General features: G+C 42.4%; 1 protein-coding gene and 1 long non-coding RNA gene across 5 annotated transcripts; both read right to left on the reverse strand.

Annotated features, from left to right (window-relative positions):
- Window positions 1-680: 680 nt before the first annotated feature.
- LOC146677858 (uncharacterized) lies at window positions 681-1850 on the reverse strand. Its single transcript, XR_014914234.1, has 3 exons — window positions 1646-1850; window positions 1457-1569; window positions 681-1371 (listed from the first exon to the last, which is right to left on the reverse strand). It is a non-coding gene; the product is annotated as an uncharacterized LOC146677858 (long non-coding RNA).
- A 2138-nt stretch (window positions 1851-3988) lies between these two features.
- foxo4 (forkhead box O4) lies at window positions 3989-11877 on the reverse strand. 4 transcript variants are annotated; one of them, XM_085427131.1, is made up of 4 exons: window positions 11139-11877; window positions 9818-10298; window positions 6625-8145; window positions 3989-6173 (listed from the first exon to the last, which is right to left on the reverse strand). In XM_085427131.1, exons 2-3 carry the CDS (start codon window positions 10259-10261, stop codon window positions 6655-6657), a joined length of 1935 nt encoding a protein of 644 aa, XP_085283257.1. In that variant the 5' UTR covers window positions 10262-10298; window positions 11139-11877; the 3' UTR covers window positions 3989-6173; window positions 6625-6654. The 4 variants fall into 4 exon arrangements, with proteins under 4 accessions (XP_085283257.1, XP_085283255.1, XP_085283256.1 ...); XM_085427129.1 differs by having other exon boundaries at window positions 9818-10343; XM_085427130.1 differs by having other exon boundaries at window positions 10950-11877.
- Between the last annotated feature and the right edge of the window lie 8458 nt (window positions 11878-20335).

Here is a 20335-nt window from a genome sequence, read left to right on the forward strand (position 1 = left end):
ATTATCTGAGCACATTACAAGTACATATTTGCTTACTCTGTATGCTCAAATGTGACCCGTTATAGCCAACAGAAAAAAAGCGGAGGCCCGAAAAACAGGTGGGGGTCCACCACCACCACCACTCACAGAGGCTGAGCAGTTGGCCCTCAGCCAAAACAGTGGGCGCCCTGTGGCCGAAGGCATCTCTGCGGGGACATCCTCTGAGTCAATAACCCCGCAAGACACAAGTGCCTACATAGGGGGTAAATTCAAAATAATACATGATGTGCATACATCCTTTCTTCACAGTCACCTTTGCAGTGCTACTCATTCGATAAACTCTTTACCATAATGGATTATTTTGTAGTGAAGTTATTTTCCTACTGATTTTGCCTTCCCTCAGTCTTGGTTGTCTTTGAGAGCATAATGACAATGAAGTGTAAGGTGATTGGTATGTTTGTTAATTGCCATTTGGTCCCTTGTAAGTTATAAGTGACCTGTATAAACCTCATATTCTATCAGTTGATGGTGATGGTGTACTGCATCTGGTGCAGCCTCCTGTTGAGCCAGACCAACATGCAGTTGTGAGTAATACTCCACAGATTATATGAGTTTACAGTAGAACAGCAATGTTGTTTATTTCTTTACTACAGGAAAATAATGAAGAAACATTGACAGCTGTTACAGAGGAGGAAGCAACAGAGACACTTTATGAGGTTTACATCTTTTAATACTTTGTGTACAGGAAACACAGGTGACCAATAAAGCCAGTTGAACAAAAAATCTGTTTATTCTTCTTTCAACATGTTGAGGTGATGGGTCAAAAGAAATGATTGTGACATATGGTGTCTCTGACTGCTCTTCCATCTTGTATGTCCGTGGGAGGGTCAGGATGTTCATGGTTTGGATCACTGCTGTTTGGTTCAGAAGGACAGTGTTCTCCTCTAATTGTGGCAATGTTGTGAAGAATCACACATGCCACAATAATGTCACATGCCCTTTCTGGGGTGACCCTGAGTCTTTGCAGGCACTGGAACCGGGCCTTAAGCATTCCGATAGTCATTTCAACTCTGGCTCTTGTCCTGCAATTAGCCAGATTATATCGCTGCTGTGGGCCCGGTTCAGGGTCAGGGTAAGGGGTAAGCAAATAGGGTAAACATGGATACCCCCTATCACCAAGCAAGTAGCCAGTGAACTCTCCTAAGACAGAAGGATACACTTCAGTTCAAATGTCCCTGAAGCAATTGGTCTTTATATATTTTAAAGTATTTTCAACTCACCATGTCCAAATTTTGTGCTCAGTGTACATTCACGGAATATTTGTGAGTCATGGACAGAGCCTGGCCACTTGGCTTCCACATTTGTGATAATGTTGGCAGCATCACATATGATCTTCACAGTGCAGAGAACACAAATTAGCATCCATTACTATGATGAAATAATTTGTTAGTTTGAAATGCTACAGGGAACTATGTACCTGTACATTAATGCTGTGGAAAGACTTCCTGTTCACATAGTCTCCTTCATTTACTGAAGGAGCAATGATTGGAATGTGAGTACCATCTATACAGCCAATCACGCCTGGGAACCCTGAAAATAAATGTAAAATTTAAGTAGTAGTTCAAGTATCACCACATCATAAATTAAGTTTTGGTCATCCTGATACCTGCAATTTTGTGGCATCCCTCTTTGATGAATCTTGTGGGTCTATGACCGGGGAACACCACAAACGTGTACAGGAGACGTTTCAGTGCAACTGTAACATTCCTGACTGCCCGACAGACGGTAGCCTTGGAAACGTGCTCAGCGTCACCAATATTATACAGAAAGCTCCCGTTTGCAAAAAACCGAAGTGCAATACAAATAATATGTACAGAACTGAGAGCATGTCCGCGATGTGTCACATGCGTAATATATGGCCTGAGGATGTTATCCAAATAAATTATAGATTGTGCTGAGAAACGGTAACGTTCGCACAGACAATCATCAGGAAATGATAAAATGTCCAAACGCGCTCTGATCACTCTCTCCCGGCGGAGAGCTCTGCGGAGAATTTGGGCTTCACGATCTACTGGCTCTTCAAGGAAGGGACACGCCATGTCTGACACTTCCTACTGTCAGGTTTCCGACAAAGGGGCGGAGACAGTCAGGGTTAGTTGTAGTAAACCTGCTAGGGGGCAGGTTAGCTTCACGGCGTGTGTCGTCATAGTGACTCACTCAGGCTTCAGCTGAACTCGCTTTGTGAAACCGAAAACCCAGAGTTTTCGTTAACTCAGGGTATACTTACTCAGATTTTCCACTAAACCGGCTTCCTGAAACAGGGCCCAGGACTGAGTTCAATTGTGAGTTTTTCTATCCAGGTATCCTTTTATTGTATTGGCATTGTTTGGGATCACTGTCACGCTGAAGAATTAGGTTGTTGCCTATCAGATGCTTTCCAAATGGTATTACATGGTGGATCCCAAGACCAATTTACAAAGTCCTTGGAGGCTCAAGATATTTGCATAGCATATCCTCCTAGGAAAAAATATTACTAGGTCCTGGAAAGAGTTATAATTGTAGGCTTACAATAAGTCTTTGAGGTTGTTTTTTGTTTTTGTTTTTTTGAATGACGGTGTTTAAGTTTTAATTTGTGCATACTCAGGAAGGCTGTGACGTGGTTTTAAGATGAATAACTACCAGCACAAAGTGCATACCTGTACGTAAGTGACGGGATCCTTGGATCACAGCGGCCTCTAGTGGAAGACATGCACAAGTGCACCATGTCTGAAGCGTCACAAGTCATCAATGAGCAGGAAAAGTGGGTTAAACAGTTTATTGAATCGATTTTTGCTGTTCAGAACTGTTTGTCATCTCTGGCTGACTTTAACAATGTGTAAAGAAAGAAAACTAATAAAGAGGGGCGCAGGGGATGAAAAAAAAACTATCAACATGATTTAAAAAAAAATCATTAACATAATTGGCTTATGCACAACTTCCCACCCTCCCCAATGGAAAAAACAATTTCACCCTTGCCAAATGCTACAATACTGTATCAAATAGGGGCGATTTAAAATGTAAAAACATGAAGGGACTAACTGCTACTTAAAAAAGCTGAAGGATGAAGAATATTCACAAAGTTACATAAGGGGAGACACAAGAGAAGTAATAACATCACACCTGACTGCTTCAAGGAGGCAACAGTAAACTAGAGACATCAAAGTAGATTCTCACCAACCAGCCGCCGCTCCTTTAGTCAGATGTTACTAAAATTTCCCCAACTGTGGAACTCGGTTAAGGAAAAAAAAACAGAAAAAAGGGTGCAAAACATAATAACAAAAGTAATCGTGTTATGATTCAAAATAAGTGCAGTTACCCTGCTTTTAGATTTAAAAGACCAGGTTGGGTCGGGTTTATAAAAATAAAAATAACAAGGACGAGGAAAGTATGGAGTCTTTTTTTTTTTTTCAAATCTTGTCTGCAAAATATAAATTACTAGTGCACACAAGGTAAATAACTCCTGCAGGAGATAAATAACTCTTGCACGAATTAAAATAACTCCTGCGGACATAATTAACTTGTGTACACATGATAATATCCTCACACGGCACAGTAGGGGTTCTGTATTAATTCCTACTGATTGCGTGTGAACTTCTACCATAACACCAAGTCGTTATCCTTGTGCCGTATACAAAAAAATTCCCCCGATATGCACCCCTTGCATTGTGGCATATTCCAGGATAACATCACAACTGATATGACATCTAGCACCATTACAAAACCAAACAAATGAGAATTTTAAAAAAAGGAAATATTTGTGGGTGACAAAAACAAAACAGAAAGAAGAAGAGTGCTTTAAACATATCAGAGGCTAACATATTCACACAGCTACAGCGAAATGATGAATAATAAACTCCAGGGATTTTTTAAATTAAATTAAAAAAACGAAACAAAAACACAAAAAGTTAGTTAAGAAAGGGGAGAGATGACAAAATAAAGCGTCGCTACAGAGTAAAGTCGTGCTATAGTGTTTTAAATATTGGCAGAAAAACAAAACAAAACAACCGAGGGGACAAGCTAGCTGTGATTTACACGGCTGAGAAGCTAAAATTAAAGGTGAAGTCAAATTTGGGATGCGAGGGGGGGGGAGCTGTGAGTTGGTTTCCAGTCTGCATACAAGACAAATTGTGCAAAATAAAGTTCATTTATTCATTTTTGTTTATTTTTTTGCCGGCATCTGATTAGGTCTGTGCACAAGTGTTGTTTTTCCTGAGAGGTAACGGTTGCATGAGCCTCGTTTTGAGATGAAAGTTTTTTTCCTATTTGATGCATTTTTTAAAAATCGTTTTTTTTACTTGGACTCAAAGAAAGAAAAAAGAAAACAGGAAGCACGAGGCAGGCGGCTGGAAATCTGCTTTAAAACTGTCAAGTATTTGCCTCTTTCAACTTTTAAAGTCACCTTACAGGTATCTCTCGCTTATATATATATATATATGTATGTATGTATGTATGTATATTTGCTGTTTTGCAAAGCTTATGTACACTGAGTATACTCAGGCCCAAGCGCTCCCTACATGCCATGCCAATGCAAATATTAGTGTTCCTTTGGTTATGTAAAAAAAAAAGAAAGAAATCTACATGCATCTTATTCTTTACAAAAATAAAAGTATAGAAAATTACAGTTAAAAATGATCTGAGAATGCTTCTTCCAATGTGTAAAAAAACATCACTTGTCATTAGTAATATATTCATACGTATTAATATCTGATTTCCATCTAAACTGTATATTAAAACTATCATCAAATATATTCTTTTTTTGTACTTCTCACACAGTGAATTAATTTTTCTTTTCCAACGTTAGTACTGAATAATAAAAGAAAACGTCCAACAATATATCGGGAAAATGTTAAATAGCAAAAACAAACCCTTGAGGGAGGGACTTTTTTTTTCTTTCTCAAATTTCCTTCAAAAGATAGGTCTGCATAGCATCGTGTACCTGCGCAATTTGTACATTTACAGGATCATAAACTCTCTTCTTTTGAGATGGTACAACCTAATATGGATGCATCTTTTAGTGTGGGGTCCCTGTGTTGCAGGAAACCTAAGTGCTTTGAAAATGCACAGGCTCGAGGGAAATAAAGGAAGAAGAAGAAGAAGAAGGAGTCAGGTTGGACAGTGGAGGCATGTCAGCTGTCTAGGACAATGTAATACTTGGCCAACCAATCACTCGTTAGCGTATGGATTTACCCTTGAATGCCCTGTGTGTAAATTCACAAATCCCATTTCTTCATTTTGTTAGTTCAACTGCACATCAGAGATTAAAAAAACAAAACAAAACACCCTCTATCTGACATCTACCTTAACACAATGGATTGAAGTAAAAAAAAAAAAGCCAAACTGCAAGTACATACCCTCTCAACTCTTTTCTCTAAAATCATGAATTTAAAATCGTACATTTAATCAGGGCAAGATGTGCAACCACATGTTTCATGCCTCCGGCCGTCCCATCTTTATCTTCCACCTGTTCACAACAGTCCTCTCGCTCGCTTTATCTGTATCGAGGTCGGTGCAGCAGGGCAAGTGTACCTCATTCAGACGAGCATTTGGTCTGGCAAGTCACGCCGAGCGGGAAAACTGGCCATTTCTCCAAAAATCAAAACAAAACAAACAACAACAACAAAAAAACAGTCCATCAAGTCTCTCAAACCAGCGCCTTTGAGATCCGGAGTACCATATCCGCCCTAAAGCTTTTGTCGTGTAACATAACTAAAGTGGAAACTCATTCCAGCCAGAGGGAGGGAGGGAGGAGGGGTGGGGACGGGGAAATAGGTGATTTGTCTTGTCAATCTAAAAAAACAAAACAAAACCAAACCAAAAACCATCAAGTCACACATTTTAAAAAAAATCAGTTTGCAGTGAAAAAACAAACAAACAAAAAAACAAACAACAACAACAAAAATGGCTAGCAGCCCAATCGTCCGAGTGTTATTTAAAAACCCCCAAAACAAAACAAAATAAAAATAAACAGAAAGTTGTGCATAGTAGCCTGAATCTCCTCCGCTTCCTCTGCATGTCTTGGCACGTGATATGAGTGAGGTCTTCGTTTGTAAAAGTCCAAGAGAAACGGCGCGCTTTGAAGACAAGCATCTTCGGCCAGCAGGGAGGAGGGATCAACCGGTGGTTGCGTGACGTTATCTTGATGGGAGATTAGTTTCCTGCAAAGACGATAGAGAGGATCATTCACCTCGCTGTCGCTTAAAAAGGCCGTTTGAGAAGATCTGTTAGCCATATCTGCATGCAATGCTGTGAGTAATGAGCAGATCTTTGTGAAAAAAACTAAAAGGGGTGGAAATATTCAATCTACAGTGACAGAAAAAAACAGAATAAAGATAAAAACGCTTTAGATTAGAAAGTCGGAAAATACTGAAAATATTACGTTTTTTTCATTTAATATAATATAGATTTTTTTTAAGGAACAGTTGATCACCGAAGGTCATTTTCACTAAATCCTGAATTAAAATGCTAAATATTCTCTAGATTTGCTGCTTTTCTTTACTTCGCACCACCGTGAATTGAATATATTTAAGTTTTCAACACCTAAAGACAATTTTTTTTTAATTCTTTAGACTAGTAAATAGTTCGTGTCTCTGACAGTGGTTGGTGTACCTGGCTAACACCGTGTGGTCAGGTGAGTGATTAGCTGGGCACCCAGTTGTGAGCGGAGCCCTGCGTGGTGGTCGGTCCCGGGTAGCCTTGGCCTCCAGGCAGCATGGGGTCGAAGTTGAAATCGAGGCCGTCTCCGTCCATGAGGTCACTGTTGATTATGTAGTCCACATCGCAATCCAGGTTTTCGGTGAACATGTCAATGTCCAAGTCCGTAGGGAGCCGACCCGGACCGGTGGAGAAGCAGGACGGCACTCCAAACTGACTGATTCCCGGCAGGGTGGTGATGGGCCCCCCGTGTTGCGAGCCAACGGCTGGTAGCGCGGCGTGTTGGGCTTTGAGGGCAGAGAGCTGTGACGGGTCCTGAGACAGACCTGAGAGGATCATCCCCAACTCCATCTGAGAGTGATGCTGGTGTTGTTGCTGCTGCTGCTGCGCCGGTGGTGGTGGCTGCTGCTGCTGCTGGTGGTGAAGGTGATGCTGCTGAGGCTGCATCTGTGCCTGCAGCCCGATGGGGGACACGGTGTTCGGCTCCAACCCCTTACCCAACCTCACTCCTGCAACAGACGTGCCCAAACCTATCATTCCCACCCCTCCAGAATTCGGCATGATGGAATCCACTTGGGCCATCAGGACATCGCTGGGAGGAGGGGAGTCGGAGGTGAGCAGCGCTTCCAAGCTGGAGGGTACGTGGGCGCTGTAATGGCCGCTCCCACGGGAGCTGGGGGTGGGCATTGGGTTGAAGAGGGAGTTGCTGAACGTCGTCTGCTCTTTGCTGCCGGGCCCGCAGGGAGACACGGAGGTTGTGGCCCTGGTGTGGGTAGGGGCCTGTGGGAGGCTGGATGAAAGCTGATGGAAGGAGGGGAAGCTGGAGCCTCGAGGCAGCAGGGTGGAGGCGGAGGGCAGCGGAGTGGGAGGTGCTGGTGGGGCTGTGCTGGGACTGGCCCCTCCCTGCTGTCCCGTCATCAGAGTGAGGCCATCGATCAGGTCCAGCTCCTCCATGAGCGTCTCGGTGAGGGTGGGAGTCAAGTTGCTGGCAGAGAACCGCCCCAGCAGGCCGTCATCAGGCAGGTTGTCGTCATCCTCCTGGCCCGGAGCAATGGGGGACAGACGTCCGCTCAGGGTGCTGGCGTTAGAGCTCGTGCGCGGGCGGAAGGTGGTCCACATATCCGTGTCGTCCAGGCTGCCGCGGGACGAGGGGCTGCTGCTGTTCACCCCCCATTTGGAGAACTGCTGGGATGAGTTAGGGCTGTCCGCGCCCGCCGAGCCCGTGGCACCATCGCCCTGCAACACACCTGCGGTGCCTCCCAGGCCGGCCGCTCCCGCCTGCTTCTTGGTCTGCTTGGCCCTCATGCGGCTCTTCAGCAGCTTACTGCTGTTGTCCATAGATGCAGCCCGGCGACGCGGCGCCTTGCCGGTCTTGCCTCCTTCGGGGTTGAGCATCCACCAAGAGCTCTTTCCGGTCGATTCATTGTGTACCCTCAGGAACTTGTTGTGGAGTGACAAATTGTGGCGAATTGAATTCTGAAAATCAAAAGGTAAAAAAACAAACAAAAAAAAAACACAAAACACAACAATGAAGAGAGAGTCATGAATTGAAACTCACAGGAGAATCCAGCAATAGAAAAGATGCTGACTGAATGAAAACTTTCAGGATTAAAAAGCATTTTAAACCTTATTTTGGAGCAAACTTTTCTACTTTTTTTGTGTTTTTTAACAGATTTGACTTTTTATTCCGTGAATGCATTTTTACATCCAAGTAGCCACTGAAATTAAAGTTTATTTATTAAATAATGCTTTACAATAACTCCCCAAAGGTGTTTCAAGTTGGTTGCAGAGTGGTGAAACTTGCTTTTATTACACTGGTGATTTGCAGATTAATCACTTATCTTTAAATGAGAATAATAAAATTAAAGTATGGCTACTGTGGATATAATCTTTAGTAAAGGATTTTCAAAATAGTTTTTGTCTCATCTTGGATGACACAAAATGTATTTATTATCTTTGAAAAGGGTTTATACCAAAACAGACGATCTTAGACGGTAATAAGCCCGAGCAATTACAACTTTGTTTCGAAGGGTTTCACACCAACGCTTGCTGGGAACCACCCGTCTGCTAACAGTAGTACAAATGAGTGTGGCCTCAGCTTTAGTTTTATTGAGGAGGTATCTGTCTCCTCCTAGCATAACAATATCAGAAGAGGTATTAAAATACAAACTCAACATGCTGTTTAGGCAGCCGGCGTGACGCAGACACCACAAGTATGAATAAACATCTGCACCAAAGCCTCCTGGTGCTTCTTGTAGCTTGACAAAATTGTCAAAAGTGTAAAAATGAAGATGTTTCCAGTGCTTTTTATTTAACTTGGACTGCTTCTTATTGATCGCTTCTTTACTCGAGCACTCAAAGCATGTACACAACATGCCTCATTCACACCAGCACTTCTTTTTCTACCTGGGTGCCTCCTATCTAACATTCAGGCTGTTCAGGCCCAAGGATAATCAGAAGGTTGGTGGATCGATCCCTGGCTGCTCCAGTCTCCATCCCAAACATCCTTGAGCATCCCTGATGCAACCATCAGAGTGTGACTGTTAGATAGAAAGCACTTAAGCGTTTGGGGGGTGTTTGTGTAAATGAGGCATGTTGTATGAAGCGCTCCCAGTCCTCAGGTAGAGTAGAAAAGCATCTTTTTTCACCCAGTGACAGTCAACAACCAATGCCAACCACCTAGCAACTAGTAGCTGTATCACCTCCAAAATGTTTACAACTTTTAACAATGTGCACGAGGTCACGTGATTAACCTCAGTACTGCCTGTAAATGCCATCCAGGGGTTTTCCTGCCCACTAAAAGGAAAATAAGCAGAACTGTGATTAATAATATGTTTAACCACTTTTCCCAAAGCTTATTTACTTAAAGTTAAGTATTTTAGTTTATTTTTAAAACTAGGACAACCAGAATGGCTGGCCTATGCACAAACTTGGGTTAAATAAGGAAACACACACACTCTCTGCCGTAACTCTTAATGCAGCTCTGTGGTGTGCCAGGAAAAACTCTTACTGACACATTTACCTGGTGGACCTAAGTGTTTATTTTATTACAGTTCAGCTTAACTCTTAAAACTAAAAGGCCCATAAACATAAAGATAACCTTGGCTGTGTACTGACTCAGATGATTCCCTGCAGATGAAGCCCTCACCTTCCAGCCGGCGGAGCTGTTGCTGTCTCCTTTGTCTCTGAAGTAAGGCACAGTTTTCACCATCCACTCATATATCTGCGCTAGCGTCAGCCTCTTCTCGGGTGAGTTCTCGATGGCCTGGCTGATCAGGTCCGCGTAGCTCTGGTTCCCCCACGCGTTGCGCCGGGAGGATCCTTTGCGCGGCGTCGCTCCGGGTCCGCCCACGCCGGCCACGACCCCGCCCTCCACGGACGCCGCAGCCGCTTTCTCGGGCTCGGACGCGATTTGCTGGGGCTCGGGCTTGTCCTCGTCAGCGGGCGGGGTCCCGGCGGCGGACTCGGCGCCGTCCGCCCCCTCCGACTTGACAGCCGTGATGTCGGGCCTCGGCAGCGGCCACGTGCAAGAGCGAGGTCTGCTCTGCGGCTCAAAATCTGGGTCAATCGGGGGCACTGGCGACTCCTCCATGGCGGTCCTCTGAACTTCCACTCAGAGAGGTGTTCAACTTAAAACATTTAAAGTTTGACAGGTAAGTTTGAGCCGATGACACCTTAAGAGAAAACAAACACACCACCTTTAAAATAAATAAACAAACAAACAAAAATAAACAAACAATATACTTCACCCTCCGCGGGGGTGTCAACCGAAGGGCCTAGAAAAGAGACGTAATAATCTGAACACGCCAATAGCCTCGGTTAATCCTCAGATTGGAGATTAGGGAACCCAAATAATCTCCTTAATAGTAACTATCATAAACCTTCAGATTTATATAGAAATAAGGAGGGCTGGGGCGGGACTCTCTTTGTTTGAATGAAATCTAAAAAGATAGTCGCACAATGACAATAAGCACCAAAACATCTGGACCTAGACGGGGTTTGGGGCCGCATCTGGAAATTATTATTATTATTATTATTATTATTAATAATAATAATAATAATAATAATAATAATAATAATAATAATAATAATAATAATAATAAGAAGAAGAAGAAGAAGAAGAAGAAGAAAAAAAATATATATGTGAACATGTGTGGCTAAAAATAGAAATTGAAGCCATTTAAAATCGCTTACATTGCTATATTTTACTTTCAAGGAGAGAGTGGTTTATATGCGGGTGGAGATTTTGTAATTATTGCGGATTAAATTTGTGAACTCACACGTGAAGTTTTCTTGTGAAACTATGCAGTATGCATGCGAGGATTAGCTGGCTGCGGTTACAAAGGAGCTTCTGGCTGTTCTTGTAAACAACCGGGCAGTCTGAGGTCTCCACAAGACCAGAAAAAGGGAGAGAAAACGACCAAAGTTTATTTATTTATTTATTTTAAGTTCCGCAGACATCCACTAACCGGTGCGGCTTAGTCAGTCAAAGTGAAGATGTGCGGCGGCTGACTGTCCGAGCTGGCGGTCTGTTCAACACTGCCCCGGTACGCTGGCACGCGTCTCTGTCTGTCTTCTGGTGGGAAAAACAAGCCTCCAGCGAGGATAAGATGTCAGTAAGGACGCTTCGGGATTTGTTTATAACACTAGAGAGATGACAGAAATGTGCAAAGAGAAGTCCGCGCCTCAGGTCTGCACGGTCCGCCACATTGCGGTCGGGCGCATGTCACCATCTGCCATGTTTCCCCACAGTCCTGCCGCGGCACACGATACTCGAAGAAGCGGGTTTTAAAAAGCCCACTCGACCGCAGCCCGGAACTCAGCCGACCCTCGTCTCGTTGTGTCGCTAACCAAGCCTCGCAGTTTCTCCGCAGGCGCTTGGGTGAAACTGGGGTCGCCCGCAGGTCTGTCGGCTCCCACTCGCCGCACTTTGAAAACAGCACCGATAGCCTCCGTAACGTTAGCCGCTTAAGCTCCTGCTACTCCAGAGTTTACAATCCGTGGAAAAGTCCGTGAAAAGCCTCCGATAACTTCATCCAAGTTGCCGTTTCTAGTCCGCGCTGACTTTTGTAAAACTTCCTGTTGTTGTGTCGGTACAAATATTCACTCCTTCGGGATCTTTTCGACTTGTTTTGTTTTGTTTTGACTCGAGGCGAAGACTCCCTTCTGACGTCTGTTTACCACTGTCAGGCAACGCACTCTGCGCCTGCGCACAATGGAATTCTGGGAAGGCGAGTCCTGTGTGTGGCAGACGGTTCCGACGTAAACAGCCGCGCTCGATGGCAACATGTACCTGTAGTGGAACATTATGTAACAGTTTATGAAAGTGTCCTAAGTACTCTTAGGCCATTTAAGGTATTACCGGTAATTAGAAACACGAGACAAGAAAAGACTGCAAAATTACATTATTTCCAGAAACAAACAAACAATAATTATAACCTTAAATTTTAATGTTTACTCATACATAGAGGTCCCTCTGAATACCTCCTCAAATTTCCAGTTTTTAATAATACATTTAGTAAACTTGTATGGATTCTGTTTTATTTAGCTTTGTTGAATTTGACTGTGCTTTATTACTTTATTACATGTGATATTGCTTAATAATTTGTTTTAACTTTAATGTAGTTATTTGTGATTTATTGTAATTTTCAGATTAGTTACATTTTACTGAGCTATATCCTAATTTAAGCTATTCGTTAATGCTATTTAAAAACATCTTGTCTTATTACCTGGGAAACGAATAAATAAGATTTTATGGCATTTTATAAATAATTATATTAATTAGCAATATGTACACTCAGGAGGAGTAGAGACACCAATCTATTAGGTACTGCATCAGTTATGTGTAAAATTGTGCCAAATCAAATATGCAGTTCTACCCACTGTGGCTACTACAACTAAAAAACAATTTTGCATCCATAGGTAATTCAGAACCCACCTTAAGTGTGTTAAAAATCTAAATCTATCCATTTTCTTCCACTTATTCAATTCAGGTTGGGTTGGAGCCTATACCAGTTGCCACAGGGTGAGAGGTGGGGTACACCCTGGACAGATTGCCAGTATATCACAGGACTAACACATAGAGACAGAGAACCATTTACATTTACATTAACACAGACACGTGAAGAACGTGCAGACTCCACACAGACAAGGCCCCAGACTGGATTTGAACTTTAAATATGAAATCGAAATGGATGAAGAGCGACATAGTCTTCATTATAGGCCTCAGGCCAGAGTTAAATGCAAGGATTTGGGTTGGAATATCCAGTTTGGCACAGGCCATGCCACCACTGAAGGTCTGTGGTTCAATAACTTGTTCTTTCAGTTCACATGTTGGAGTGTCCTTGGGCAAGATGTCGCACCTGATGCAAGCACCGAAGAGTGAGATAAAAACATTATAACGTGTACCGAGTAAAGCTTTGTATGAATGTGAATGGCTGGATGTGGATACTAAATACCAGTCAATTAAAATTAAAACCTTGATATTCCTATTACCAAAAACATAGGTATATTCATTTATTTATTGGTTTATTTATATATCATGACAGAGTAATATATGTGGAACAATAGAGTAGTCTGTGTTATAAATGGAATGAAACAAGAGATATGAGAAGGGCACTTACATTAAACCTCATGAAAAACCTGCTCTATTTTCAACTTAAACTTTAAGACTTTTTGTGAATTGAAAATGTGATTATTGCTTTTAAGTTTCCACTCAGGCACAGTGTATCTCTGTATGTATTCTGTAAGTTATATGTTCAGTTATTTAAAACATTAAAAAAAAATGCTTGGGCCAACCTAGTTTTTAGGTCTTGGATGATCCAGGTATGCTACAGGTGTGTGTCTTAACCACCGGATACCCGATGCTCCGTGTGAAGCTAATGCATACTCAGTAACCTAGGCTCATGGCTGTTAATCCAGCTTTCTTTTACTAGATTTATGCTAGACTTTAGTCACAGAAGTCTCCTCTCTCACAAGCCAGAGTACTCCCTGTGCTGCCCGGATAAATGGCAGGGTTGTGTTAGGAGGGGTATGCAGTCTAAAATCTGTGGCACATCAAACACGTGAAGACCCCTGGGGAAATAATGGAGCTCCACAGAACTGTACAGAGGACATGTGGCATCTTTATAGAGGGAAGGGACAGAGTTGTTCTTCATGCTTTGCTATGGCTTTCACTGGGACAAGACCTCAACCCCAATAAACACAAAGAGGAGATTTTTGGATCCAAATCAAAAAATCAGGAAATATCTTTTAAAGAATGGTGTTGCATCTCTTCAGGAGACCTCCAGAGACACTTTATAGGGTTTTTTCCTTTAGTCTGTCACCCGTCTGACTCATGAAGCAACGACACATAATCGAATACAGAAGCATTTTTTTTAAGAAGACTCAACTCTCAGATGGTGTTTTCTGTGTTTTGGTCTTTGTGTGGTGGGAGCTTAATGAGCAGTGAAAAACTTGTAAATTAGGAAGTGAGAAAAGGCTTAGCTTACTCCACCATTGTTTATTAAAGGCAGGTACATTAGCCCGTCTGATCTCTCTTTGAATGGTTCGTGCTTTCACCTCCACATACCTTTTTTTGTGGTAATCCTTTTTCATTTTGAATACTTGTGTGGCTTCCTGCTCATTGTGATGAAAAGTAACACACCCCACCGATACTGCACTTAATCTCCATCTTTAATGTTTGTCTTTAAATCCTGCACCCTTCCTCATTAGCTGAGTCATAATTCAGAGGAGGTAGGTAAAAGGCTTCCTGTGTAAAATGCTTCAGTGGCACCAAGTGTCTGACTGCCAGGTGCAGACAAAGTTTGTCTGCCGCTCTGCTATGACTAATGCTCTGTAAATGTACATGCTCAACATGTGCAATCAACATGTCGATTAGCTCTGTCTGTGTGTGGCTGTGCACCCTTTAACCCCAAAAGCAGACTCGGTGTGAGCGTTTGTGGTGTTTTAATTCACATTAAACACATTTTTGTAATTCAGTTTTTTGAAGTTAAGGCTTCAACAGGGGCTTACAACAAAAAAGGTGAATGTAGCACACAGGCCATGAGTCTGCACAGGAAAGGGGTCAGAAAAAGCTCCTCTATATCACTGGCTTATTTTATCCCATCTCATTTAATTACTTGGTCCACTGCCATGTTCAGTATTGTGCAAGCCTAAAATTTGATAACCTGGTTCAGCGGGAAGTTTCACAGTCTATTAAAAGCTCCAAGTGTATTTTGTATGAACACTCTTCCTCAGCTGTCATCTGGTAATTCTACTGCAGTCCATTTATATGAGTTTACCTGATAACACTATATGGAGCGGCAAATAAAACATCGGTGATAAAACCTGTGAAAGTTTACTGCCCTTAATTTCTTTCCGGGGAATTCTCATAAAACAGATAAAACATTCACTGTACCAACGCTTATTTTCTATTACTCTGTCACTGATGTTAAATTAGTGCAGCTTTGCTAAGGAAACTGTGATTATATCTCAACGCCTTGATTCATACCATTCAAGTGGCCCTTAACAACTTGCATGAGGGTGGGTCAATAAACCTCAGGACCACTTTGAACGAGACAGCCCCGTGGTGGCAGAAATCTCTTGAATGAGAAGTGAAAAACATGCATACCATCATTACTCAGTGATCTCCTGATGGTGGACTTGTGAACAATGGCATTACTCAGTGCGATAGAGGCCTTTGGTTACTGGAATCCTGTGTTTCCTTTTTACATCAAGGACTTTTACAACCTTCAGCTACTCCTGTGTGACAGTGACAATGATGTGGATTAGTTGTGATGATCAGACCGATCAACACACCTGATTCTAAATTCACCTTCAAGTTGGCTGTTCATCCTAGAAGTTCGCGAACTTTTGTTTATATTGGATCATTTCATACCAAAGCTTTCATCCATTTGTCTAACTTTATGACTTAAACATTTCAAAATATTTTGGGTCATATTTATGCATAGATATGAAAATAATGCATTTAACTGTATTTAACCTTTAACCATCAAAAATGAATAAACGTACTTTTACTTACTTAGACTTAGTTCCTCCTGTGCCGGATGGCACATTAGGCGGCAAGGGATCGCCAACGAGCTCGGTTTGCAGCCACATCTTCAGCCTCGTCCCATGAAAGATCGACCGCTTTTAGGTCCTCAATGAATGACTGTCTCCATGTCTGTTTTGATCTCGATACGAAATCTTGAAAATCCGTCGGAGGCTGCGCTGTTGGAAAACATTCAGTCATCGGGTGATTGTTGCCGTCGACTTCCATGTTTCACTCGCATAGATAGCCATTGTTACGACTATTGTATTGAACAAACGGACTTTGGATGATATCGAGATGGTGGTCGATCTCCAAACCAGATTCAAGTTGCGCATGGCCAATGCTGCCTTTCCGAGCCAACAGGCGATGTGCTTGTCCAAGCCACCGTCCAGTGTTATAACACTGACCAGATTGGACCAACGTTAACTGGAAGGTCATCCACGGGGCGGAAGGCGTGTTGTCGACATAGGTGCCGGTTGATTCAGGATTTCCTCGAAATGCTGGACCCATCGTTGGTCTTGTTCCTCCGCTGTTGTTAAGAAGCGGCCGTCCTTGCGCTTGACTGGTACTCCTCTGCCGCTTGGAGCACCGCTCAATTCCTGAACGATTCGATAAAGCGTTTTGGTATCATTCTTGTTTGCTGCCTCTTGCGCTTCTTGTCCTTTCCGTCCGATCCAATCCCGTTTGTCCCATCTGCAACTCCGTGTGACGATTTGATCTATCAGCCGATAACGCATGTCCACTGCATCCAAGACTTGTCCTGGTGGCTCTCGTTCGCATACTTGCTTTACCTTGTTCCGCTCATCAATAAGGTCCCCCGTCCAATCAATACTGGCTGGCCATTTCTGGATCCCTGAGACGAGTGACATCGAAAGGCTTGGGGCACTGACCGTTGGACACTGTTCTCATGAGCCAGAGTCGACGCTTGGTGATGAGTGTCCGCGCCCCGCCAACATCGCACGTCGAGTAACGATGACCGCAATAGTCTCCGTACACAAACGAAATTGGTTTTGTTTTCGTATGTTCCTCCCGGAGCCCGCCACGTCGTCTTGTGTGCTCTCTTGTGTTGGAAAAAGGTATTCCCAAAGCAAAGGTCGTTCGTGGCGCAAAATGAACAGAGCCGGTCGCCGTTATCAGTCGTGCATGCCCCCAATCCATGGGGCCTGATGGTCGATTCAAATCCAGCCCGGTCCCCGTCCAGTTGTGCGTTATAGTCGCTAACCATTAACAGGTGATCGTGCCACGGAATGGCTGCTAAAAAGTCTTGGAGCTGGTTGTAGAAGGCATCCTTGATTGTATCGTTCGCCCTCCTCCGTGGGGGCATAGTCCTGGATGAACGTGATCTTGGCCTGCCAAGTTCGAAATCAAGCCGAGACGATGCGGTCGGAAACTGGTTCCCAACCGATCAATGCCTTTGAAGCCAACTTTGAAGTTGGCTTTGAAGCCAACTTCAACAAGTCGATAGTCGATAGTCATCGAAGGCCTTTAGCCTTTGCATGCGGTATCCCATTCGGTAGAGTGATCTGACATTCCATGTCCCGATACAAGTCGATATTCTTGCATTGAGGAATGGTCGATCCATTGAGAGAGGGATGGTCGCGAGACTTTGGTCCGTCCTCGTCACTAGCAATTGACCTTCCTCTCCACTGATTGCTCGTTGGTTTTCACTTGTCGTTTCTGTAGCATAGCAGGTTTTTACAGGAAGGGGTTGCTAGCCCCGACCAAACCCTCCTCCTTTATCCGGGCTTGGGACTGGCACTGGGAAGCAAGCTACCCAGAGGCGGAGTTAAAAAAAAGAAAGAAAAAAAAGATAAAAACAAAACAGATATAGTTGTTGACTGAGATTTGCATGTTACTGTGAGAATGTGATGTCTGGGTTTCTGGGTGTTTTGCGACCGCTGGAATGAGGAGGGAGACATGTCAGCCAGCAGATCAGCAGATAACAGAAACCCCTCGGTATTCTCCCTCAAATATTAACACTGAGTCAGGTTTTGTTTTGCTGCCAGACTCTGTGTGTGGTCTGTGATTGCTGTGATTTGCAGTCTGCAGATAAAGTCTGGTTAGTTACAATTAAGTAATTTTGGGCAATGCTATAAACAGTAGTAGTAAACCAAATAGTTTGACTTTGACTTTGACTTTAGTTGTGCCGTAATGTCTTATTACAGATCCATAGGCACAGTTTTCTGGTAGCTTCTCTAAAGACGGTTTATATTAATATGTTAATGTCATCAATCCTGCTTGTTAATAGTTTTCTATTTGTATTTTTAACTTTATTAATAAAAGTAGGGCAATAATGAAACAAGGTGTGGATATAGACCATGCAAAACAAGACAAACTGGGATAATCAGGACAGATGAGGGGATATTAGGATGTGTATGGTGTGTGTTGGCTTCCACATTTAAAGTGGTGCTGAGCATGTTAACCGTGTTCTGACCATGGTCAAATGAGATAAAGAAAAAGTAAAACAAATAACAATATTAATACTATCAATAATACTGTGCAAAAATCTTAAGTCAAACTTCCTTTCTTTGAATTTTGGTTCTAAGCAACCAAACTTTCCTGTAATTTGTAAAGTGGTACAGAATATATTTAATGTAATGATTAGAGATGGACCGATCCGATATTATGTATCAGTATCGGTCTGATACTGACATAAATTATTGGATCGGAGAGAAATAAAAAATGCAATCGATCCATTAAATATCAAAAAAGCACCTCACAAAACTTGCAACATGGCATAACTCGCCTCATAACCGTTGCACGTTGGAGCAGTGTGCTCACGTGATAGAGCGGCTGTGTGTATTTGTAACCTCGCTACCAAACCAGCATTTCATCTCCGAGGAAGTTATCCCAGAGAGAAGTAAAGCAAGTGTGTAAGTTCATCTCTGAATGTTTGTAAAGCATTCCCACGTTAACCGATATATGGATATATTCTCTCTCCCTCCCTCTCCTGCTGCTACTTCAATCATGAAACTGCTTAATGATCAGCTGATCAGCTTTTCTGTTGCGAGTCCGTTTCTCTTGTTTGTTTTTGGCCCACTTTGCACCAGAAAGAGGAAAACAGCGGCTGAATAACAGCAGCACGTTTAAACTTGATAAACTGTTGTTAGAATTTATTTAATATTACTTTCTACACCAGGATCCTTTTCTACGTAGCTCAGCGGTCTCCAACCTTTTTTGCACCACGGACCGGTTTATGCCCGACAATATTTTCATGGACCGGCCTTTAAGGTGTCGCGGATAAATACAACAAAATAAAACTAGTACCGGTACCGAAAAAAAGAAGATTTATTCATAACACACGTGAAAAGACCAAGGAAAACCGAGTAAACGATAAAAACGATAACAAAATAACGCTGAAAACCGATAAAAACCCTGAAAACCATACATTTCACACCTGAGCCTCAACTCTCGCGGCCCGGTACCAAACGACTCACGGACCAGTATCGGTCCGTGGCCCGGGGGTTGGGGACCGCTGACGTAGCTGACGGCTGGTAACTGTGCAGGGGCGGATCTAGCAAAGTTTAGCCAGGGGGGCCGATAGGATAGGGCATTAACAGCGAAAAGGGGGGCACAAAGACATACTTTTCTTTCTTATTCTCATTTAAAATGTCTAGCTTTTAATAAATAATTATCCGACTCTTACACCCAAAGTTTTAATCTGATGTAAAATGTATAGAAGTCCATTACTGTATATAGTAACTATTAAGTCTAATATACCCTAGTAAGCTATACTACTTTTTCCTTTGGGAAGATACCATCTGTGCAGTCTGCAATTTTGTTGAAGAAAGATGTTGAATCTATTTAATTATTCTTGAAAAATAATTTAATTCTGTGTATTTTTTTTTCACACTGCATCAAATTAAAGTTGATTACATCGATTAAGCATCATGGGGGGGGGGGGGGGGGGGTTCCCTATTTTTTTTTTGCTGGGAGTTTACAAACCTATTAGTTAGGTTGCTTAATATTTCTGCTAAGTACTCTTCAAAATACCAGAATAGGGAGGATGGAGCAGGTTTAAGTTCATTAGATTGCTCAGTTTTGCTGAACTATGAAATATTTTGGGTGCAGTGTATTTTTTTACATACAGGTATAACAGAATAGCTTTAGTGTTGTTGTTTATTTAAACTTGAGTATGAACTTATACAAAATGCAGCAAGATATTAAAAAAACAGTTTTATTGATTAAAAAACACACTATATTGGATTCATATCGGTATCGGCAGATATCCAAATTTATGATATCGGTATCGGACATAAAAAAGTGGTATCGTGCCATCTCTAGTTATGATACAATAAATAGTTGTATATAATAGTGTTTTTGTGGATATTTTGTTGAGTCCATTTACATATAGGGGATTTTAGTATACTTCACTGAAGAGCTAGGTGCCACCCTGCCTAGAGCTCTTGCCCCTCCTTTTCCACCCAATCTAAAATTCTCTATATCTGCCACTGATGCAACAGAAGACAGAGTCAAAAATATATGAAGGAATACTGCATCATTCAAGACTGCTTTCTATTGTTTTTGTTTTTTTTGTTTTTTTGTTTGTTTTTAGATTTTTATTGTATTTTCTTTTTACTTTTTGGCTGGATGGGTTGGATTCAGGATACATAAGTATACACAGCAGATGATATT

This window comes from Rhamphochromis longiceps, linkage group LG2 (assembly GCF_057381845.1).
Source record: "Rhamphochromis longiceps isolate RC_006_pf linkage group LG2, R_longiceps_female_GT1.1, whole genome shotgun sequence".
Classification (NCBI taxonomy): domain Eukaryota; kingdom Metazoa; phylum Chordata; class Actinopteri; order Cichliformes; family Cichlidae; genus Rhamphochromis; species Rhamphochromis longiceps.

What these genes read in the sequence shown, in the direction of transcription:
- foxo4 (XM_085427131.1), bottom strand. Translation starts at nt 10,261, where the DNA reads ATGGAGGAGTCGCCAGTGCCCCCGATTGACCCAGATTTTGAGCCGCAG. An exon ending in ACAGCTCCGCCGGCTGGAAG is followed by an intron (nt 8,146 to 9,817) that starts GTGAGGGCTTCA and finishes TTTGATTTTCAG; the next exon opens with AATTCAATTCGCCACAATTT.